This window comes from Ctenocephalides felis, unplaced genomic scaffold, assembly GCF_003426905.1.
Source record: "Ctenocephalides felis isolate EL2017-DRISC unplaced genomic scaffold, ASM342690v1 CF-g0.4_SCAFFOLD_03572, whole genome shotgun sequence".
Taxonomy (NCBI): domain Eukaryota; kingdom Metazoa; phylum Arthropoda; class Insecta; order Siphonaptera; family Pulicidae; genus Ctenocephalides; species Ctenocephalides felis.
In genome coordinates this window covers 23,934,200-23,960,104 of record NW_020539726.1, presented here as the reverse complement: position 1 = coordinate 23,960,104, position 25,905 = coordinate 23,934,200, and the positions used below count along the sequence as shown (strand labels likewise).

The window sequence follows — 25,905 nt, the reverse complement described above, 5'->3', positions numbered from 1 at the left end:
TCAGATATTTTATAAAGATTATAATAATAAGTACAAATTTTGTGTACATTCATATGGGTTCCCTACCAATGTTTACACGGTATTTCCAAATCAGCTATGCAGCGCGATTGCTTAAAAAAATGTTCAAAAGTTTTAAAAATAATCAAAATACAAAAAAATAAAAATATGAAAAAAATAAAAAAAAACAAATTCTTTCAAAAGTTTAAAATTTGTAAAGTTGTAAAAGTTTTGCAAATTTTTTTTAATAATTTAGTTTTTGCTTCGGTTTTGCCTTAAGGTACGATGCCAAACACTACTAGTTTTTGTTTAAAATAATAATCATATTTCTGAAAACCGCAAATTTTTGTCATAAGTTATCTTAAAAAAATCTTACAAAGTCTACGGGAATGACATCGAAAACATTTTTGCATAAGACTGATGAATGAATTTCATTATTACAGTTATACACCCATTATGATTTTTATTAACAATATTTTAAAAAAATGTATTTTTTAATTTCCTTTATTGCAAATAAATCTGTATGCAACTGTTGATCAAATACCGTTTCAAAATATATTTTATTGTCCGTTAAAAATAGAATGATGGCTTTCTTTGCAAGAAACACAACACAAAACCGTTCATCATTCTCTATATAGCTTATATAGCTTTTTCAGTGGCTGCATTCTCTATACAAAAATTTCTTGTTCACATTTTTGTTTAAAGTTCTTTAATGAAACTTTTGTTTACGTTTGGCTGACTGCTTTGATTTATAGTTCGAAGCGATCCTGCAGCTATAGTAAAGGTACTAGAATGCATTTTATTAGGAATAAAATTTATGGTCTTGTTCAATGATTTATTCGTTTAGTTATTACAAGTTTGTAAAACGCTATCCCCAAAATATAGAAAAATGAACACTTGATTGAAACGACAATCAATTGTATAACATAATTATCGACAGTTGGAAGAATTGAATATATGGTTGAATAAATTTTAGTAGTTTCTAATCGCATTGTCTAATGCTTGATAATATTCATGAATTATATTAGAATTTGTCACGATATTATCATCCAAAGATTTTTGAATACCAATATAAACTAGTGATGTATGACATCGTGCTTTGAGGAAAATTGCAGAAACTTTCCGTACCGAAATAAATATTTGAAAATCTGATTTTTTTGATATTTAAAAGAAAAAAAATTGTGGAAATTATGAAAATAATTAAATTTTTTTTTCTTTTCCCAAAAACAACCGTTTCGTCGACACAAGCAGAATGACATCGAAATTCAGATCGGATGTTTATTTCTCTCAAAAACTGCAATTTTTGCACATTTTGCTCGGTTGATCCATGTGCTCCAAAACCGCTGGAGCTGGCTTTGACAAAAACCACTTCTCCCCATCATCACGAATTGAATGTTCTTTGAATCATTCGAATCGGATGTTCTTTTCTCTCAAAAACTGGATTTTTATTTTCTGCACTCTTTGCTCTGTAACTCCAAAAACAGCTCGACGACTTATGCCAAAAACTAATCAGCACATCTCCCTATCAATAGGAATCGAATGTTTTTTGAACCATTCAAATCGCTTGATCCATGCGCCCGAAAACGTGGACGAAAAATTGTATCCATACATACATACACACACACATCAATTTTTTCTAAGGTATGCCAAAATGTTCAGAAGAAAGAAGGTTTTTGGTTTTACTATTTCTTCTGCCTTTGGTAGTTGTAGTTAATTTTAACTTGTTAAAGTGTTCAAAAGAATGTTAAGTGTTTAGAAAACTATGATTTGATCATAACTTTGCAGAGATGAATAAGCTAAACTATAAACAATATATATACTTTTAATAATTTGCTTAATTCGAGCAGGCGTGGTTTCGGTTTATAAATTTATTTTGACATTTTATATATTTAAATATTTTAACTACTTTTATAAAATAATATTTTTGTACTATTTTTCATTAAAAATATTGTTCAATACAATTTCAGCTTCTAAATTTACATCCCGTGCCAATAGATTCGAAGAATGCCGCTGTCAGAAGACGAAAATGACTCTGCGGCTAGCAAGGATAAATCTTCCACGAAAGTGTCAATGAAACTGAGTGACACGGCTCATGCACCATCCGTCAAAGTGCCAACTCCGAGGAAGGGCAAACCCAAAGAGATGGTGCGCCGACCTACCATGCTTCAGGCTTTACAACACAAGAAATATGTCGCTAATTCTACGTGAGTAATAAGAAGATTTATTGATTTTATGTGTACTAACGAGCCATATATTTGGTAATGGATGGCGACTTATTTCGATAATTAGATCTTATAACTTGATACAAAATCTGTCTCATTTTATTAAAATACATCAAAACACATAATATCTGAGAAGGTGCTATCGCAGTAGCTGAATGTACTGTGTGTATAGTTTGCTATGTACAATCAAACAGAAAAAAAAAGATACATTTACGGTGTGCGAATCTATTTTTTTAATTTTTTAAAAAGCTTGCAAAATACTTTTAATATGAAACATGCACGTGCCAAGTCACGTGACGATTTAAGGGTGATATCATAACGTTCTTATAAATATAATGTGAACATAATATATTTCCAATTATTGAATTTTATAAAATTATATTGATTTTTGTAATAAAAAATTGAAAATGAACACCAGAATAAATAATATTAAAACTTTCACTATGAGAGTCGTCTATAGACGACTTATATACTGGTGTCGTCTTTGGATGGCATGCATTTTGTCAACTTTTGCTTCAAGCTTTAATATTTGTTTTATTGAGAATTTATATTTCAAACACTCTCTAGGGTAAGTTATAATAATCGTCTAAAAATTGAAAATGAAATTTTATGCATATGTTTACGTTTCAAAGGTTTCTATGCATTTTGGCTTCTCTTAGAAAAAGATGTATGTATGTGTGTGTATGGGCACAATTTTTTGTTCACGTTTTCGAGAACTCGGATTAACCGATTTGAATTATTCTGAAAGCATTCGGTTCCTATCGATAGGGAGATGTGCTGAGTAGTTTTTGACAAAAGTTGGTGCAGACAATGGCAATTAAGTTTTTGAGAGAACGGAGCATCCGCATTGAATGATTCAAAAAACATTTCACTTGTAATGACAAAGTGTAAAATTGAATGGAATTCTGGAAAGGCACGTCCAGCGGTTTCAGAAAACCAGAACAAAAGTTTGAAATAATATTTGGCTATTTGGTGGTCGAAAATCAGATATTTATCAATTTCAAAAATTTCATTTTGTAAAAGTAATTTTTTTCAGTTATTTTCATAATTTTTACAAAATGTTCAAAAAAATTAAAATTCTCAAAAAAAAAATACATATTTTCTGTTCTAAATTTTTAAACACTATAAACTATGGTTGAAGAAGTTTCAGCAATTTGTCTTAAGACAATGCCGTGCACCACTTGTTTATTATAATTTCAAGTTTTTAGAAGTGCAATTTTCAATTTTAAAATACTTTTTTTTATCGATAATGCAATTTCCAATGCCTATTGATATTGATAATGATAATTTATTGTTCAGTAGAGCAGCTGGCTGTTCCGTACAGCAGAGTCACTCCTGCGAAAAGCACTCTCATTTCAAAAATATCTCTCGTACCAAGTTTAAGTGAAGAAGTGTTAACATGCAATCATATATTACGCAAATTTCAAATGGTATTATAGCCCAGTCATTTGGTACAAAAAAATGCTGTTGCCTAGAAAGTTTTCCGAGAGTTTTGAAAATTGGTGATTTTATAGATTTTGATGTGATCTTTACGAATTTCAACTTTGCCACCTCGAATTTTTGCCGCTGCCGCCGCTATATTGGAAAAATTGCGTCAAAAATCAGTTTTTCAACGATATCTCCTTTCTGACTCATGTTACATTAAAATATCTATATACAAAATTAAACTAGACAAAATTTTCTATAATTTATTCAATAACGTTTTTTTCTGTACCGTCAATAGTTTTAGCGTACGTGCGCCGCAAAGTTTCTGCTGCTCGCGCCACCATCGGATATTTAGCCGCTCTTTGCGCTTGAACGCATTCTCTCTAATAAATATATAATTTCAATAATGAATTAAGCTTTTCTGCTCAGGTCTGGCCTAGAAATAACATAAATTAATCATTTTTGTTTTTCATTTTTATTTTTGCTGATGATTGAACATTTTAAACCATTAAATGTGTAATTTAATGCAAATATGAAATTGTTTGTAAGAATAGTTTTGACTATTGATTTGATTGATTGATTTGACTATTGACCTCAGTCCTTCTAAAAGTTTACCTTTATTGTTCTTTCTTTGAGCACTTGATTTACAAAAAATGCAAGTAAACTAGCATACGGAACGATAAAAATATACTGACGTCTAGAAAAAAATACTTCTATTGATTCTGAACTACGGTTTGTCGGTTTTCAAAATCGGTTTTTTAGTGAAAAAAGTCGGTTTTCACTGTATAAATGGAAATGACAAATATAGCCAAATATAAAAGATAGATAAAAGCATTTTGATTCTTGAAATCATATCATTTCTATAGCATTTGATATCTTATCAGTCTGCAATGATTCCCAGAAATAGTATATATTAATTTAGATTTTTATACCAGTGTATATATTAATTTAAATCAGTGTGACTTCTTCTTGAAGAAGTAACTTCCTCTACTCAAACTTAAAAATAAGAGTTTTAAACCTTAGAAGCTACAAATTAAAGAACAAAAAATTTGGAATTATCATATCAGACATTAAAAACAATTAATTTGGTCGCAAGTATGAGAGTATTTTCTATTCCAGGAAATTTTGATTCGTAAACAAAGGACACGTCTATGTAGAAATTCGATAAATGTTCTCAGTTTTTTGGAATCGTATTTTATTAAACAAAAAAACAATTAGAATGTTTAAAATTAGTTAATTAAAATTACTCGGAACAGACAATATCCGAGTTTAGCTTAATCATTTTTAAAACTAAAATTGATATTAAAAAGTATGTATCAAAATGTATCTACTATATATATATATATTTTTTTTAATTTAATGATTTTTTTTATTTAGAAATGTATTATTTTTATTTATTTGAAAACTTTCTTTTCACTACCATAAAAATAATTTCATTCTTATATGTGAAAATGATAAATACGAATAATTATTTTCAAATTTATTTAATCAAGATAAACTATAATCTTTTAGTTCTACTAATTAAAATTAAAATGAATTTGTTTACTATCTATAAAATTGAACAATAAATAAATTCAGTCAAATACTGCTCTAAATTACATTAAATTTGTGGATAAATTACAGAATGTTCGAGCAAAAATTTATTTTCTATATAAAATTCGAAAACCGGTTAAAAACGTTTTTTTTAGTAAAATTAAAATTCGAAAACCAGTTTTCTGAAATGTCGGTTTTTGTATAAACCCTATTCTAAACATATTATACATATTTAGATGTAGAAATACAGATAATTGGCGTTGTGTGTTGTTATTAGAAGATAATATAATCTTATATACAATACGCAGTAATCTATCCGTTGCAATCGAGTTATTAGAACGATTATCGCCAAAGATTATTCCTATATACAGTTCCAATTTGAGTTCATTCAATATTTTCATAGTTTAATAATCCCAAATTTATATAAATATTGCCAAAAAAAAAAGAAAAAAATGCATTAAATTGTATGATTTAAAATGTTCAATCATCAGCAAAAATAAAAATGAAAAACAAAAATGATTAATTTATGTTATTTCTAGGCCAGACCTGAGCAGAAAAGCTTAATTCATTATTGAAATTATATATTTATTAGAGAGAATGCGTTCAAGCGCAAAGAGCGGCTAAATATCCGATGGTGGCGCGAGCAGCAGAAACTTTGCGGCGCACGTACGCTAAAACTATTGACGGTACAGAAAAAAACGTTATTGAATAAATTATAGAAAATTTTGTCTAGTTTAATTTTGTATATAGATATTTTAATGTAACATGAGTCAGAAAGGAGATATCGTTGAAAAACTGATTTTTGACGCAATTTTTCCAATATAGCGGCGGCAGCGGCAAAAATTCGAGGTGGCAAAGTTGAAATTCGTAAAGATCACATCAAAATCTATAAAATCACCAATTTTCAAAACTCTCGGAAAACTGTTAAGGTAAAACTACTAAATGACTGAACTATTAATGCTCGTTCAAAAGCTTGTGCAGATTTCAATTTGAGTTACTTCTGATTGAATAGCCAAGATATTTATCTTTATAACAAGTGTCACTTTATTAACTCTATTCAATTAAACATCAATCATTTCCACCCTTTTATCTACAATGTCCTCTGTCAGCACACATTACATCACGTCAGTTCAGAAATAACGACAAGAAATCGCCACGCGATATTATTGAAGTACTTGTGTTTGCGTGATGTGGACTTCAGGAATCTTCAGATCAGTACTTTAACAGCTATTCATTTATTGCATGCAAGAATATATTTACTTTCATATAAAACTTAATTCAAACCTATCTGGTGCTATGGAATACAATTGTGGGACAGTGCTCATAAGACTAATATAGAAATAATACAGAAGTTTCAGAACAATTTTTTGAAAATTTCCTTAGGAGCACCAAAATATAACCAGAACTGGCTAATTCATCTCGACACGAACACACCTACCATAAAAGATGTAATAACAGAAATAGCACATAAATATAGAAACTAGTGGGGTGTATGGCAGCGTGCCTTAAGGCAAATTGCTGGAACTTCCCGTTGCTGGAAATGTTCGAGGAATACTGAATGTTTTCAAATAGATTATTATAAATATTGTAACATTGGCTAATATTTATAAAAATTATATAAACTGAATTGCAAATTTAAAACTATTTGTTTAAGTTATATTAGAACTTTAGTCAGAATAAAAATAATATCTAAATTATTTTCGCTGAAAAACTAAAAAACTAAAAAAAAATACATTTTTTTTTTCCAAAATCAATTATTTTGTTAAGGCAAGCAGAAAGTTCTTTGAATCATTTAAATCGGACGCTTAGTTCTCTCAAAAACTGCCATTTTTTACATATTTAGTTCCGTATCTTCGAAATGGCTGGGCCTGCCTTTGCCAAAAACTAATAAACACTTCTCCCAATCATTACTAATTGAATGTGTTTTAGATCATTCAAATCGGATACTCCGTTCTCTCAAAAAGTCGATTTCTATTTTCTGCACTCTTTGCTCCGTATCGCCGAAACGGCTGGACCTGCCTTCGCCAAAAATTAATCAGCTCTTTTCCCTATCAATAGGAAACGAATGTTTTTTGAACCATTCAAATCGGTTGATCCATGCGCCCGAAAACGTGACTGGAAATTTGTATCCATACATACATACATGCACACACACACACATCCATTTTTTCTGAGGTATGCCAAAACGTTCAGAAACCTTCAAAACGTCGAGAAATGTAAAAATTTTGAATTTCGATTTTCGGCCTATTACAATAACTTACCCTACGGGAAGTTAACAAGCTCAGCAGTCACCAAAAATCACTAGCAAACTCCTTCATAACAGAAAACTATCGACGTAGGTTGAAAAGAAAAGCGCCACTGGAATTAAGTCATCAATTTTCCCGATAAAGATTGAAATGACTTTGTCATAATTTATTTATAAGTAAATAGTTAAGATTATATCATTATCAATAAAATATTGTTCATATTATAACGAATGGAAAAACAACTATTGAGTTGTATTTCCAACATGCCCATTTAATATACAATGTTTTTTTACGGCTGACAATTGTAACTTCTCCAAATTTATTAAATGTTTTTAATTGGACAGTTGTGAATAAAATAAAGAATAAAAAAGAATAATAAAATAAAAAAAATATATTTATAGCAATTTTATGCATTTACAAAATAATAGATACAAATTTTAATTGTTGGAATAGAAATATTAATGGGCGAAAAATCTAGTACTATCAGGAGAGAAGTCTATTGCTTAGATTTAAACTTAGCTTGTAAATTGGTAATACTGTTTTGTGGTCAGTGTAAAATTTGATTGAAACTACGACTGACAATATACTGACAATTTTGTCTATTTTAATTTCACAAATACGTTGGTTCAATAATGTAGCGTAAAATGCCTTTAAAATTTAATAGAAGAAATTGCACCTGTTCGCCCCCTAGTTGTTCCACTTTACCCCGTATGTGAGGTAAAATGGGTCAGATACCAAATGTTTAAAAAATAGTAAAAAATATAATATTTATATAATTAGGAATTATGTACGTATGTATGTAAGTTTTTCTGAACATAGTTCGATAGATGCTTCTTTGATGTATGTTATGTGTTGTTCATTGGGTTTAGACAATACAATTACCGTAAGTCAAATTCGACCGTTGTGCCCCGCCCTACCCTATGTCAATTTTATTTTATTAATAAATTTTAATGTGTCATTTTTATTTTTAATTAAAACGTTTGTATAGGCTTTTCTTTTAAATTACTGAAACATGTAACATATTTGCATATTAAAAAGTTTTTCTTCAGTATGCTTATAATGACGACCGGTTAGTATGACGAGATTTCGGCGTCCCTTCGTTGTCATACTAAGCGGATTCTATTGTAATTTCAACGTATCCTTGATCTATCGATCCAATTTTGTATTGTTTCTGTAGCTTGCGTTTTGTTTTCCATGTACTTTTCCAAGTGGAAAAGTAAATCCATCTCCAACTTGCACCCTTTCTTTTCTAATTCTATAATTACTGTCGTTAACAGGTATTATCTAACCTCCGGCGGCACGAATAAGAAACCGCCACGCGATGTTACGAAAGAACGAAGTCCGTTTTTGTACCCGCGCGATGTCGAACTTCAAGCTTATAGAATGCTCCAAGGAACTTGGGAAGCTGAGCAGAAGAAGAAAAACCAAGCGGACGGTTCTAATTATAGGACTAGACAGGTGCGAAGCACGCAAACGCGTTTAAATGAAACGAATAATACACATGATTGCCGCATTTTGATATATGAAGATAGAGAAAGAACTGCGATTTCACTTAATTCAATTACTTGAGTAATTATGTAAGATTAATTATGAACTTTCCATATCGTGTACTCTATCATATCAGAAGGTATCTTCATTTTGCACTGTCTATATTATCTACATTTCTTATGTAGAGTTTGTATTCATTACAAGCTTATGTGATAGTGTTTTATTTTTTTCGACAATTTACATGGGTGAAAATTACAGTATCTTTTGAAGATTTGAATTCAAACCTAGAATAGGTTGGCTGTGAAAAGAAATTATGCATGCCAATTTATAATATAATACTATGTTCAAAAATAAAATATAACAAAAGATTTAGTATTTAAGATAAAGAAAAGTTTTAAGTTCAGTTCAAGTTCAATTTTTTAGGTAATTTTTAAGTAAATATCTAACTATTACATAGGTACATTTTCTGCAATATTTATAGCAACCATACTGACTTAGCAGTTTTTTAAATTTGAGAGAAAAATTTAAAATTTGGATCTAAAATATACTGGGAACTGTGATACTAACCTCACTCTAATAGGTAAACTCTAAAACTAGAGACACATCAACCTTATTAGGCACATTCTGCTCTCAGCAGACCCTAAAAGTTCTAAAAAGGTCTTAAGTTTCTATGCATTAAGTGAGAATATATATTCTCAGGAATATTTAAGCTCTTTCTGAAAAAGGTTTTAAGTTTTAAGTTTTGTTCTAGTACTCTCAAAGTTCCAAAAAATTCTTTTTTATCTGGTTTTGATTTTGATAGGTTTTAATGAATTATTTTGCCAAATTTTATTCGAATTCTCACTGAAAATTTTACGAAAAGAGTGAATTCTTAATTATAGCATTAAGTGTATAATACTAAATGATTTATAGTATTTTTATTTGTAAGTTTTATATGGATTTATGCTAGTACATGAAATCTATAGTTTTTTTTAACTCTTGAAAGAATGCAGATTTGCGAGCAAGGGTGCATACACCAAATGCAACTGTTGGTGGACCAGCTGTTAAAGCTATTTTAGATGTCGATCCTGATTTTTATAAATTGGTGCAAAATAGACCGATAAAGGATAGACTCAATATAAATAAGTAAGTATTTAACATTTATGTAGTTCTTTGCAGATGAGATAAAAAAATCTTGTATTTAGATATAATATTTCTGTCAGAAAAATGTATGTATCAATTCGTGTATTATATCTCTAAATATTTATCAAATGTTTATTTAACACTAGATTTACGGATTTTGATTATATACCTATTTTCAATAAAGTGAGCCAATTTGGCTTATACAAAAAATGGAAATATTTTGGAAAAAAATCGGTCCAAGGCAATTTAAATAAAATGTTTATTATCAAAAAATTCAACTCGTTATACTTGTACGTATCAATGTATATAGTTTTATATGTATATAGTCATCAAATTTTTATTGAAATTGGCTCGAGTTTGTAAATCTAGTGTTAAACGAGATTCAGAAAATATTTAATTGTTGAGTTTACTTTTATATTTGATTATATCACTTTTTGTTTATAATCAGCACCTGTTGTAAATGTCGATTTTAAGTATCTTACTGTTTTGAAAAAACTGAATAGTATTCTGATCGATTCGGATATACAATATTAAAAATTCTTATACTTCACCATGTTTTTTCAAATACTGATGCAAGCACCGTTAAGACATTTTTTGCTTTTATATTCTTTATCATAATACAATTGTACTTGGATTTTGTCACGTACATTTTTATTCCATATAAATTTTGCTTCTCCTTTTCTTTTCTGTATTGAAAACTTCAATGGAATGCTGTATTATAAATCGAATGTTTGAGGATTTCTCGTTAAGCACACGATCGTAATTACTTTATTATTAAAATGTGCAATAGGTACGTGAATGATGTGCGAGAATGTCTGAGAAATCGTATTCAATGCGGCATGCTACAAGACGAAGCTTTGCTAATTCAAGAAAATTGCTACATGGAATTGACGCAGATCAATGAAATAAAAGAAAAACATAAGGTATTTGAAGGATTTCACAGTTGCTTTGAGATTATTATCCGTTATCGACATGTAGTTAATTAAGAACATGTAGGCAAGCACTAACGTGTGCCATAAGAATATTTTTCTAATGAAGTATGGATTTTGATATTGGATTAAAATTGTTCTCAATTTTGTTTACTTTATACACTTCACGTAAACTAATATTATTAGAAATTATTAGTATTAATATTATTATAATATTCATGTTTCAAAATTTCTAATATAAGAGTTGTATGATAGATAGATATTTAGAAAATGTTTTCATAAATGCCCATATGGTGACCATATTTGAGCGGGGGGGGGGGGGGTAAGTTAGTGAGCTAAAAACTATATATGCACATTTTTTCGGTTCAAATTTTCTAGTTGAAATATATTTATAAATATATTGGCAATCAAAACATTTATAAAAATCCGGGACGAATGGTCACCTAATATATATAGGACATCAATCAATCAATGAATTTAAATAAAACTTTATTATATATATTTGGACAGATATGATCATAAATTTCATTTATATTTATTACAATCATATACATACAAGGGTGAGCGTGGCTTAAAGCTCCACGTGTTAGACCACCAATATCTCAAAAACAAGTAACGTTAAGAACTTTTTAACAACAATATTTAAAAGTAGATGGCAAAAGATGTATAATCAGCCATCAACTTGATGCTTACGACATAGCTATCGGGAGATAAATCTGACAATGTACCAGGTCAAGGTTATATACAATTTCATTTTGATAAAAAATGTACCCAGAAAATTCATATTTTGAATTGGTTGAATAATGTAGCTTATATTTTGCAAAAATTATTTTAAAATTTAATAAGATATTGGACCGGTTAGGCCCATGGCGGTCCTATTTTACTTCACCTAAAAAAAAGCGGTGAAAAGTACCAGATGACAAGTTTTTGAAAAACAGCTAAAACACATTTTTACCTAGATGAATTAGCTAGGACTGGGATTTATTCATCATAGTCAGATAGTTGTTTGTTTTATATGTGTTATTCGTTGAGATATAATAAGTTGGGTATAATTGGTCAAAGTCATAATGGACCTTTGTGCCCCGCCCTTCTCTAACTATATCTATGTTCACGATTTATTTAGTATCAGCTACAGTGATTGAAAATATTATAAATTACATATTTGTAGACTATGTGTTTTATAAAGCTTTAGTATTTATTATCATTATTAAATTAATATTATTTTTTTACAATTTTAGAGATATGCAGATAGTTTTGACGAATTCTTAGCAGAGGATCACAGAAATGCTCGAAAATTTTTGGAAGAAGCTGACTTGATGTCTGCCAAAACCATGAACTTAACTGTCGAAAAAAAAGAATTGAGTGTTAAACTTGGAATGTTGAGATGCGAACTTTATACGCTTGAAGAAACTTGGCGCGAATTAAAAATGTATCAGGTGATAAAGATGTTTTATTTTTGTACCTTGAAAGTTATATATATATATATATATATATATATATATATAGTGTAAGCATTACGTAATTGAGTGCAGCATTACGTAACAAAACGTCATTTGTACTTGATGAATTCATGTGCACATTTTAATGCTACTCATATAGAAACTGTCATTGAAAATATGCCATCAAACAATTATTCAAATTTATTCATTTGAAAATCTGTCAACGTTTTTGTTCAAGTAATTTATTCACCAATATCCGATATGTTTTTTATACAGCTCTCGGTATCACAATATCTTTTATGCGCTCTCTGAGGAGATTTATTTTAAATTAAGTTTTGATCTTTTTCCAGTCATTTCTTTATCGGGTCGCACCTCTGTCATGGCGATTGGAGCATGACTGGATCCACAGAGATTCGCATGATAATCTGCTACAGGAGGGCCAAACTCAGGAAAGCAAAATGAAGAAAGAAGAATCGGTCTTGTCGCTCGATGATCTTCTTGTTAAATTTTTGGTTCGTGAGTAAAATTAATATTCATATACATTATCTCGAATCTCTGAAGAAAAACATGCTTTTTACTGCCAAAATTGGAAAATTACACAGGTCCATAAAATATAAAAAGGATCTGTGTTGGGTGTGCTTTGTTTGTTTACTTATTTTTTCCAATGTATTTTTAACGCTGAACACGAACCTAATTCAATAAATCTGAATTGGGTGTATAACTGCAAAAAACAGAAAAAACTTTACTCCTTAAAAGACCTGTGCAAAGGATTTTTGCATCGCTTTTTGCATTTCAGGTGGGTATATTTTTACCTTCTAGAAGTATTCTTTTAAAACATGAACATTTTTAATTAATAAAGTTTTTTATTATTTATTTGTTGACATTGTATACACGTACATTAGTCATATACGTTTTATAATTGTTATATATTATATATTATACTAGCATTTTACCAATTTATTACATCAAATTAATTCAACTATCAATATTTAAATCTTATTTTGGCTTTATTTGTGTCGATTCATTTATAGTTTAATGTCTTTTTACGAAATTATCAATTTATGAAAACAAACTGTAACTGTAATCATCTATGAATTTTCGGAATAACTACGTTCAAATATTGAACAAATATTAATAAACTAAAAATAACACCCGAGATTAAACTCTTAATGAAACATATTTTATAACCATATACAGTGTATACAGTGGTATACATTGATTAATTTATCTCTACTCTTTGCAAAGCAAAAAAAAATTGCACAATTTTTTACTTAAATTTTTGTTTTATCGACTAATTAAAATTTAGCATACAGTACAGACTACATTGCATTTTATGTTACAACTTTTAGCTTTATACCCAATATTAAAATATCCAGTATTTCAATCTATAAAAGTAAAAATGCATTATACCAAAATATTTACAATCAATTATACCAAGGTTAAATATTTACGGTTAGAGTATTTTTACATTTTCCACAGTCGTGATTTTTTTTAAACTGGAATATTAGTGCCCAGTTCTTAGAATTTATTTACCATAACGTTTTTCTGAAGTTGTATAATACTCAACTCAATAATAATAAGCAAACAATCTTAATATTTTATGCTAACAACACAATTAAGTCTAAGAGTCTATTTATAAATATTCACAGAGTTATTAGTATAGAAAGTATTTTTACAACGAAAAATTACCAGCATTTATTTTTAACGTTGCCAAAATATTAGAGTAAATATAATAATTTCAGTAGTTTTATGAGTGCTATCTTTTAGTATCTTAGCATTTGCAGTTTTATTTTCCCAAGACAAACTATGTACAATATATTTTATAATAAAACAGAGTTTTCTTTAAAACGCTGGTTCAGCACATTTTTATTAATTCATAAAAATATTCCATGTTGCTATGAAATGGTATGGATGTTATTATTAAATATAAGTGCATAGCTTTTGTGGTATAATACTGTGCCATTTTATTGCAAATTAAAACGCACGCATACTTTTTCCAAATTTGGTCTCATTCGATTCAGAATGGCTTGAAGCGTCGAGGAAACATAAAATTAGCGAATCGAATTTTTTGATGAAAACATAAACTTCTCCTTCGGGAAGGTAATAAATTAATTTGAAAGCCTGTCTCGTGGCAATCAATATTTTTCAAGATATTAGTAACAAAATTAATTTTTAATAATTTTAGACAAACGATTCGTTACGGAAGCTTTCCAGAATTTATTTGTCAGGCAGTTTAGAATTTCTAGGATTTAGTACAAAAAATATTTGAAAGTAATCTTATTAACAAAATCCCAATGCCTACCTATTGATCTATCAGTTAAATATAATATCATCTGTCAAACCTGCAAGAATGCAAGAATATTTGTAGAAATATTTTACAAACGCTATCAACTTCGATGATTAGGTATTTGTTTTTCTACGAACTTATGTATTTTCCTCGTTTTTCTTTAGGATTTAACTGAAAAATCTCCGGAACCGATGATTCCTTTCAGCACGCCGGGTGAGTTATTGGAAACTCTCGACGCGTTAGCCGAGTCGACATTGCATTCGCTCGCGCATTTGGAGAAAATTGCGGGGCCACTCGCCGCCGCCAAGGTAAACGCGGAAGCAGCCAAGGTGGAGGTGAGCAGATTAAATGTGAATTACACGGTTCAAGGCACTTTTCGAACACTTCTAACAATCTCTACGAATTATCTTTTCATTGAATGCGATTTATGGTGGACGTTGCGGGCTGTAATTTATAAAATTTTGTGTAGGGCGTTATAAACTATGATACGTTAATCAAAATCATTTATGTACTTTTTTTATTTTGCAAACTGAAATATTTATATTCCATGCTAAAAATCATTTCACACTTTATTCATTTCTTCTATTTTAACTACCTCCTTGCAAGTAAAAAAAGAGTGCGCGTAAGATTCACACGCGATTGAAGTAAAACTTGTTTGCTATTGTACAAGATGGCATATATGTAAAAATAAATAGATTATATAATGAATTTGAATAATATTTATTAGTAATATGGTAACACTCGTGATGCACACATTTATTAGTGTCAGCCATTATACACATTTATATAATGATAAATTATAAATTTTATGTTTATAATAGCATTAAAAGTATGTATATTATTTAAAAACAATAATGTAATTACAGTCATGCTTCAAATATGACATGATCGGTTTGCCATTGTAATTAGCATTTACAAATGAACCTTCATTAGAGAAATAAAGTAATTGCTGATTAATAACTTCTATAATATTCGTTCACATAGTAGATTATGTTAAACAACGCCTAAACAAATATTGTTTTTGCAACTTCACTCATCATGTAATAATTGTGTTCGAAGAACTTTATGTAATTAAAATTAACATACATTGAATAATTGATGGTATTTTTTTTACCTTTTCGCTGTCGATATAATCTCATTCTTTGAACAGCTGTAATATCTGTTTTGTCTAAAAAAAATTTTTCATTTCAATAACTTCGAAGATTTATAGAAACTACGAATAATATAGAAATTATTTCAATAAACTTATGTTTCATACACGGCGCAAATGCCGCATTTGTTTTATTATTTTCATTATAATTATTTACGTAAAATATTCTTCTGATTCAGGCATTTTTTATTAAATCAAGATTTGTACTACGATGTAACTTTAAAATGTTTATTTATCTGTGCCGATTCCTTGTTGATATCGGTACGCATACAACGACAGATCTCTATTCACATATGCGACGACTAATCACAATCGACCCGTATAGAAATGATATCATCGAGAGCTAATGACGAATCATTGGCACTCGGCTCTTATCTTATCTTATCTGCCGTAACGCACTTCCGAAGCATTTGTACGGATTTACACCCCAGTCGCGCCTAAAGAAGTTTGACTTCAAAAATATTTATAAAACGAGTTCAAGTGACCGTAATGCATTAACACCTTAATATAACCTACACAAGTTATCTTTTTAGAAATTGAAATGTTTTAGTACAATTTTAGTATGATGAATGAATTGAAAATGCACATCTGCTATTTTGTTGTTAAATTTATATTTAAAATATTGAAAAATTTTGTTATAATGTTATTTAATCAAGGTTTTATCAAGATAAAATGTTTGCATTTTAAATCTTTTATCAAAACATTTAAAGGTTGACTTCACATAAAATCGTTTTTTTGAAGTATTAGAGGTGAACTTTGAAAATTATTAATATTTGTTACGCAACACAAAACTTCACTAACATTTTATTCAAATCTCCATAAAAACCTGCTAATATTCATTGAACTTTTAATTGCCAAAAGACCGTTTTTTGCACACTTCTTTATTTGTGTCTTTGAAACTGCTGGACATGCCTTTCCCAAAAGTTTTTCAACTCTATTTACTATCACTGCAAATCGAATGCTTATTAAATCATTCTAATCGGTTGATTGTTTTATTCGCAAACGTTGATGAAAATTATATCCGAATGTGTGATATACCAAAATATATCCGTTTTTATAAAACATGTGATCAGAATTATGATTACATCGTAAAGGTATTAATTATCATTTTTGCCATTTGCATAACATTTTATTTATGTCACTTCTTCAAAAACAAAATGTGTTCATAATACACTCGTTTCGATTATAAAACCTTCTAGAACGTGACTAATAAAACTCTAAGATAATAAATACAAAACTGCATTAACTTCACAAACTGTACATACTCATTAATAGGTTGCCAGGCTAATATTTATCTTTTTTTAATTTATATAAACTCATCATGTAATATTTACGAACCGCATACAGCCATTGGTATAACAAATATTTACACGTGAGTGCTTTGTTTATAAATCGCGTATTTAAATTGGCAATATTAATAACCAGCAATCATTAAAATATATATGTTAATTTAATTCGAGCGTTTGGCATATTATGTTTTGTAAACAATAACAATGTTTTGCTTATAACTATTATTAGTTATATAAATTTAAGTTTTCATTGTGCTGCGATAAAAATAGATGTTCAATAACCAAAACATTTGGCTAATGACTATTTGATTAAATACATGAATAATGAGCTTGAATGTTATTGCAAACTGTTTAGATAATAATAGCACACCTTAAACATTCACTGTATAATATATAGTGTATATAGTATTATAGATATACATACTCTATAATGTTAGGATTCATTTATAATAAAGTCCAATAGGAAACCATATTATTTCACCAACCTTTATTATTACATTAGCTGAGATGTATTTATTCAAGCGATTTGAATGATGTATTTCAGGTAAATTACTTTAATTGAATGTCGAGAAATATAAATCTAATGCGTTAAATATTAATTAAAACCATGGAATGCTTTTGACAATGCATTAATTGCTTAAAGATAACTATGAGATTTGGCAAAAATAGCAAATTGTGTTTGCAGAGGTATATTTATGTAATTTGTAGAAAATTTAAATTGGCATTTTAATTGCTGATGTTGATACTCAAATTATCAGTAATAAATTTCCATCAAAGTTACAAGGTTGCTGTCACAGATGGCGCAAGAATTCACTTAATGATGTATGTTAATAAATAAATAAACTTTTAATTGAATTGCAGACTATCTAAATGTTAATATTAAGAGATAAAACTTGTAGAGATTATTTTTTTATTAATTTGGAAGCATTTGAGCCCTTGAGAGCAAAGAAATTCGAAAATGTCCATATTAAGGACCACCCTAAATATATATGTACTAGCTGTTTCGCCATAAAAATATTTCTAGTATAAAATGTTTAGTATAAAAATTACTAACTGATTGAAAAAGTGGAGCATGAGTGAAAGGAGCAGCTAACAAAAAATATATGAAAAGTTTACCCACTGCAAAGCTCGCCACGTATAAAAGCCCCTTAATAGTCTTTGCAAGAGCCAACCCTATCTAAAACTGATTTTATTTGAATGAATTGGCACATTTAATAATTCTAGCACAAATCAATAAATACAAGTTCTTGTTATATTTCAAATATAAATATGTAATAATCAAATTTTGTTTAAATTCGACAGGTCGAAGCCGAATTGACTGCTATGCGGCGCAATATAGATTCGCTGAGCCGACACATTGATTGGGAAGAGAGACGTGGCAGATCGCTCAAAGCGCGCGGCGAAAGTTTACTCGAGGGCGCCCTGAGAAAATGCGTAGCGGTAGGTGAAATTCCAAATCGGATATTCATTTCATTCGCATTACCATTTGTCAAGCGGAAAATTATACAGTTAAAACGATCACGGTTGATGATACTTTTAATTAAGTTCACCATTTGAATAAGAATGAAAGGTAGATACTTCATTATAAATGGTTTAGCTATAGGCTATATGTTCAACTACATTGTTGAATATATTTAACTAATATAGTCAACAAAATACATTGCTAGGTCCGCGATATTAATATTATTGGTCTGCCGTATATCAGTACAAACTCGATAACTTTTATTTATCTTATATATAAAAATAAATCGCAAAATGTATTGGTTAGCGCATAACTCAACAACGCCTGGACCAATTTGGCCAATTCTTTTTTTAAAATGTTTGTTGAAGTCCAAGGATGGTTCTTACGGCGAGAAAAAATCGAATAACTGCCGTTAAAACCCTAAAAACAGCCCTTTCTTTTTCACATACAAATGTTTTCTAACTAAAACGTAGAATCAATTTGAGCTTTAATTTCTTTTTAATGCGTAAATAAATATGGTGAATTAGAGAATTTATAAAGGTAAACTGGTCGACAGGTAAATTGGAGGATATGTAAAGTGGCAGAAAGAAGAACTGGTAGATAGACGAATATGTAGACAAATAAACAGGTTGACAGGTTAATTGGTGGGCATGCAGAACGGGATGACAGGTAAATTTGTAGGCCGGTAAATTGGTAGGTTGATAAACAAGTTGATAGGTAAATTAGTTGTCAAATAAACAGGTAAATTGTTCAACAGGTAAATTATTAAATTTTAAATTCAATTAATCTACCGGTTAATTGGTAGACATTTACAACGGGATGACAGGTAAATTGGTTGACAGGTAAAATGGTGTATTGATAAACAGGTCGATAGGTAAATTGGTAGACAGGTAAATTGATAGACCGATGAATTGGTAGATAAGTAAATTGGTAAAAAAGTAATTAGTTATATAGCTGGTGGTCAGGTAAATAGGAGGATATGTAAAATAGTAGACAAGATAACTGGTAGATAGACAAATAACAAGACGGATAAATAGGTTGACAGGTAAATTGGTAGACAAGTAAAATGGGTTGATAGATAAATAGGTTGACAGGTAAATTGGTAAGTCGATAAAATGGTAGATTGATTAACAAGTTTATAGGTAAATTCGTAGACAAATTGTTGAATCTGTAAATTGTTGAACAGATAGTAGTAACGTTAAACTAAATGTAACAAATACACATCTTTGTTAAACTTTTTAATTTAAACTAAATCACGGCAAATCGAGATCGGGTACAGCTAGTTTCCTTATAAAAGGTTTGTTTAATAAAGGCTTGTTTAATAAAGCTAAAATAGACCGCTATGCACACAAAACTGATCAGGCAAAATGGTATTTTAGATCATATTAACACCAGGTTTACGGAGCCCGTCAATATGGCAGAATTCAATCTTTGAAATGATATGCTTAAAAATCATTATTCTTAACTAATTTGTGCCGTAAATTCATGACTTTAGTAATATATGCTATATATACAATTATAATTTTGATAAACTTTTTAAACTTTTGAAAATTCTGATGTGGTATACCTCTCTGTACGGAAACCCAACAAGTTGACAGTGTCCTTTATTTGGCTAACAAATATTATATACCAATTTACTTTATTTTTAAAATTATGCCTTCAAAAAGTAAATATAAAAGTAATGAGAAGGGTGAGATGCAATAAACTTGGTTATATCATTAAGTTGCTAAAAAAAGATCATCTCATTACTCTGAACGCGCATTTTAAGGACTTTTTTAACGTCAGAAAAATCTCAAGATATCTACTTATTCATAATACTGAACGTCATAGTATCAAGCCTTAGACGTTGTCGCATTATCATAAGAATTTTTTTTCAAAATGTGTGAATTTGTGAAAGTGAATTGCATTACTTGATACTGGTTTTAAGTATCGTTTAAAATTTATATTTTACTATAATTATATTAATTATAATTAACAAATCTATGAAATATATATGATGTTTCAGATCAGTAATTGTATTAAAACTCTCCTTCGATAATTCAGGGGCCGGCGGTGGCAAAATAGGTTAGAGCGTGGGCTAGCACCAACTAGACCCAGGTTCGCTGTTTCGATTCCCGCTACCGCCAAGCCTGACATCAGGCAACTTTGATGTCAAATTTCCACTTGGGGTTATAGATCACAATATAATTCCAAGTGGAAATCGTCCTTCGTGGACATAGTTGCATCATACAATCATATGCGCACTATTAGACATAAGAGCTAATAAATAAACCCTTCTCATATCAATACCTTAGGTCATAAGTCATACACAAAAACAGCTTATAGAACAATAATAAAGAGTTCTGATTGCTGTGGAAACAATAAAAAAAAAGATAATTCAGGTTGTTGGGTTATAATTTAACCCTTGTAGCTGTGGACTGTATAAAACCTTGATTTGTTTGTATATTATGTATTTGTTGCAGTTCTAATTACAATCACTAATTTGCTACTAAGTTATAATGAAAGAAGATATATTTATTGGTTATTCATTATACATGTTGATTCGCGGACTTTACTTTTTGAAGTGAACAACTAGTTCTATTAAAACACTCCGCTGCCTCTCTACCAGGGGTAGCAACCATTCCGTGCCAAGCTTATTGCCCTGAAGGTTGCCACTTTCATGGCCAATATAATAAAACGAAAATACTTTCGAACAGTAATCGTTGACATCAGCATTTCGAAAAAGATGCAAAAACGTGCAATTATATTAGAAGCTGTAGTTTTTACATGCATTGTATTAATATTGCTTGCCGAAAACGCATAAAAGACATCCAAATGATATGTGAAAAAATATGCATGAAAATAATGGTTATTTTTATTATTGAGTCAATTTGACGGATTCTCGCATAGATAGATAATACAAAACGCACTTGAAGCGATTGGTAAATTACATAATTTTATAATTTTTCTAACATTTCCTTCTGCAGATCAAATACAAATTATAATAAATTTATTAGATATTAAAACTGATCTATAATGGATCTCTAAACTATGTTACCAGAATGATAGGACTCATGGATGTAATGAATTAATTATTCAATCAAACTTGGTCTTCTTAGCTAAAAAAATTCTAATGGTTCATTACCCAATTGAATATCACATACAGATTAAGATTAATTGATTTTTACAGATAGGTCCAGCATTAGCCACTCACGTATGGGTCGAGGATTGCTACGAGGGTTGCGTTGCTCCTAATGATTCCAATCTGAGCACGATCGCCATGGCACGTGGAATAGAAGCCGAAATGCATGCCTTATGTCTGGTACTAGATGGGATGCCACTTAGATGTGTAGTCAATGCTAGTGCAAGGGTAATTTTGTATTTAATAATAATAATAATTTTTAATTTGAAAATATATGACAAAATTAGTAAAAACGTTTATTATGTTTCTTTAGGGATCGTTCAAGTATTACGTAAGCAGATTTATTACAATTATTTACTCCCCCAACCCCCTTGTCAGCAAAGCTTTTACCCCTTACCCCCATGCTTACGTAAACATTTTGCAATTAATTTAAAAAAAATAAAAATACTACCTATGACGTAATCATCATCCAGACTCCCCTGACCCCCATATCAACCCAAAATAAGCAAATCAAAAACCCCCCCGCCCCCCTATAGTGCTTACATAATACTTGAACGGCCCCTTACAAGAAACTTGAGTTTTATAATTACTCATTATAATTAGTACTAATTATAGTGTTGTTTACGTGTACTTCTTAGTTGTGCTAGTTTGTAACCTCTGCTTATTTATATTATCAAATTTTTATTATTTTACTATTTCAATTCAAGTTTTTAGCTAAAGTTGAATAGGTTCGCCTAATAATTGAGGGTCAAAAGCCATGACGCATAAATTAACTAACCGCATGCGACATTTATATGCCCTAGTTATGACTTCATAGGTTTCTGCATTCATATATTAATATGCTGACACAAATATTGATATGTATATACCCGTTAGTAGTAATAAACAGTTACTAAATTTACTTTGAGTAGCAACGTGAAGTTGTTAAATAATAATTTATATTGTAAGATAAAATATTTGGAATAAATGAATTTGTATATTGTCCACCACAAATACGTAATATTGATAAAAATGGCTTTTTACGAAATTATAGCAAACGTTTCTAGGGATATTTGTCAAGTGACAATTGTGATCTTTTTTTATTTTGTGCTTTGATTGAGACTGCTTCTATAGGGTTAGAACATTTTTTATGTGTTTTTCTCAATTTTTTATTGATATGCGCAATTTTGAATTAATTATTCTCGCCTGATGTCGTTTAGAGGAATTTTTTACTCTATATAGGTAATTAATATAAACAAATATATAAATAGTCTTATATTATAACCATTACTAAGTATGTCATAAACAAATTAATAATATATTATAAATTATAAAGTCCGTTGAAGAATCAAGTTAGAATTTTTTTACTAAACGATAGACAGATTCAAAAGTTGAGACGAATAGAACTTTTTAGTGTTTAGTATTTTTTCAATAACAAACTAGTTATTGAATTAATTAGAACATATATTGAATATTTATACCAATAAAATAGACTGAAGAAATGTGAACTTTGGACAGGGTAAGAAAAATCAAAGGGTGCATATAGGTACTGGAACTCATTAGGGAAGAGCAATAAATTCATATAGTTACATTGGGTAGAGTCGCGTACCATTTAAGGGATGCGACTTAAAAGGTCCACCACCCTTATGTCAAAATCAAGTTAAGAATTTTCTATCAGAAGTATTTGAAAGTAGAGGGCAAAAGTAAAGTACCAGTTGTTTAGTTTACTTGGCCTCAATATAATTTTTAATTCTACGCTTTTCATTGTTTTATAATATGCATTATTATTTTTAAGTTAGATTCAACATTTTTTTATCTAACCTTTTTAAAAGCTTACATCTGGGTGGGGTTTAAAGAACCAACTGAACCTTTGCTGTGGCAAATGTGTAAAGAGTAATTATTTAATTAATTAATTATTAAATAATTATTGATAAATAATAAAAACTAGTAAAGTTAAAATAGCAATTGGACGAGAAATAAATTGAATAAATAGTTATTCCAACTTTACTGATGAATATTTCTGACCAAATACCAGATCAAGGTTATGTACAGTATTATCTCTGTACAAAACTCTGTACATTGATACTTTGATACATGGAATTCATATTCTGCATGGGTTTGCAAGTGTTGCTTTTATTTTGTAATATCCCTTTAAAATAGATAAATAGATAAATTTTAGATAAATAGTAAAAAACATTTTTATAATAAAAAAGAACTGGAAATTTTACTTAGCATAGTTAGACAATTGTTTTTTTCATACGTGTGATGTGTTGAGATGTAGTTAATTTGATATAGATTTTAGCATAATTTCTTAAAGTCAAATTGGACCTTTCTACCCTCCTACCCTACATACAATATTAACTATTATAATAATCTTAATATAATATATCTTATTCAATTAATTTACAAGAACTTTAGATCCTCTTAAAACTTTTATATTAATACTGATTCTACTTACATCCTACCAACTTTTTACTTAAAACTTCGTTAATTTTACATTAAGGTGCGCGGAGAGCAAGACAAAATGATGAAGCAAGCGAAGGAGGCGTCCTCCAAAGTGAAAGTGATCGACTGTCTGCTGAAGTCAATCGAGCGCGGCCTGGAACCGGTGAAACCGTACGGCAGGCGCCGACTCAAGCCGAGAACTGTGCCGCCCGCGCCGGCAAAGACGCCACCGCCGCCCCCGAGGGAACTCACGCAGGCCAGTTTTTTAATTTATTATTTATTTATTTGCATGCGTTCTAGATTTGCATGGAAATTATTTTATTTTGACGTCATATTGGCATACAAGTTTATCTTCACACGAACTTAATTATTTATAAAAGAAACATTGTACTTTGCCAGGTGAAGGTAATAATATATTATTTCGTCTTCATGTCCGTTGCTGAAATTCAGTGTGGTACTATCGAAGTACCAGTACAGTGTGAAATACGTATCTGAAAATTTAATATTTTAAACGACGTTCTACTGTGCTTGATTAATTATACCAACTTGTTTATTCGCTTATAGGATATCAAATATTTATTTGCCTGTATACCAGATTTTAACAAAGCTAGTTATAATATACTATCATCCTATTTAAAAAAAACCCTGCATGATCAGGATAAAATGTGTTAAAAACTTATTTAAACGATATATGCAGCATTAGAATTCACCAACCGCAAATTAAATAACATATTCCGAATTTAGGTGTTATAAAATATGTTTCTCAGTTGTTATTACTTACATCGAAATATATTATATTGTTGATTCTGCAAACCTTTAAGCAAGAAACAATTTTCAGGGGTTTAAAAGGTTATAGTTAACATTATTTCTGAATACACCAAGTATGAGTGAGCTTGTTTCAAAATTTTCAAAAAAAAAAATCACTGCTGAATAATATGGTGGAATATATTCTTATTAATAATATTAATTGGGATAATCTTTCATCAAGTTTAGACCTATAAATGTACGGTACATCATGCACTAATTGTTAAATAACCTTTATAAATGTTCTAAAACAATTTAAAAAAATAGGTTCCGTATTGCACAGATTTTCTCTGTTTTACGCAGAACTTGCACCGCTTCCTTTCTATTAATTTTTAACGACACCGACACAAATTATTTATTTAAAACACGATTATTTGTGTATATAACTTACATATTTAGCTGCACACATTGGCACAATTTTAAAATCACACTAGTAGAAAAATTAAATATGAGTAATTAAATACTTATATTTAAAAAAAACCTTTAGGATGAGAAAACGATGCTAACGTTCTTCACGGATTATTGTCCCGGAGACGACATCGATGAAAAATTGAATTTTGCGAAGGGATGCTTAGATAAATACGTTACTGCCGAAGAAACAGATGGATTGTTTGAATAATAAAGTAATTATGTTATTTTAAACTATTTGTTATATTGAATGTGTTTTGCTCGTTTTTAATAATAATTCTGATATTACTGAATTAGTAATATTATTTAAATATCTGGAAAATTTTGATAGTCGTTAGTAACGAGAGGTGGGTCGTTGACGGTTTTGCCGTCAACGAAACGAAACGGTTATCGGGGTTTCGTCAACTAGTTAAATAACTAGTTATTTTTCAACTATAGTTATTTTTAACGATTCAACGCTGGCAACGTTAAGAAACTGATAGTTGAAATAACTGTTTCATTGAAAGTTGGTAATATGAACTTTGTTCTTATAAAAGTCAAGTTGACGTTGGATTTGATG

At 29.6% G+C, this 25,905-nt stretch overlaps 1 protein-coding gene across 1 annotated transcript; it reads left to right on the top strand.

Annotated features, from left to right (window-relative positions):
• Positions 1-2,001: 2,001 nt before the first annotated feature.
• On the top strand, positions 2,002-25,557 carry LOC113388250. Its single transcript, XM_026625649.1, has 11 exons — positions 2,002-2,201; positions 8,701-8,881; positions 9,897-10,036; positions 10,824-10,956; positions 12,201-12,398; positions 12,752-12,913; positions 14,853-15,023; positions 18,430-18,567; positions 21,759-21,938; positions 24,193-24,390; positions 25,426-25,557. The coding sequence occupies exons 1-11, from the start codon at positions 2,002-2,004 to the stop codon at positions 25,555-25,557; spliced, it is 1,833 nt and encodes a 610-aa protein (XP_026481434.1).
• The last annotated feature ends 348 nt before the right edge of the window (positions 25,558-25,905 follow it).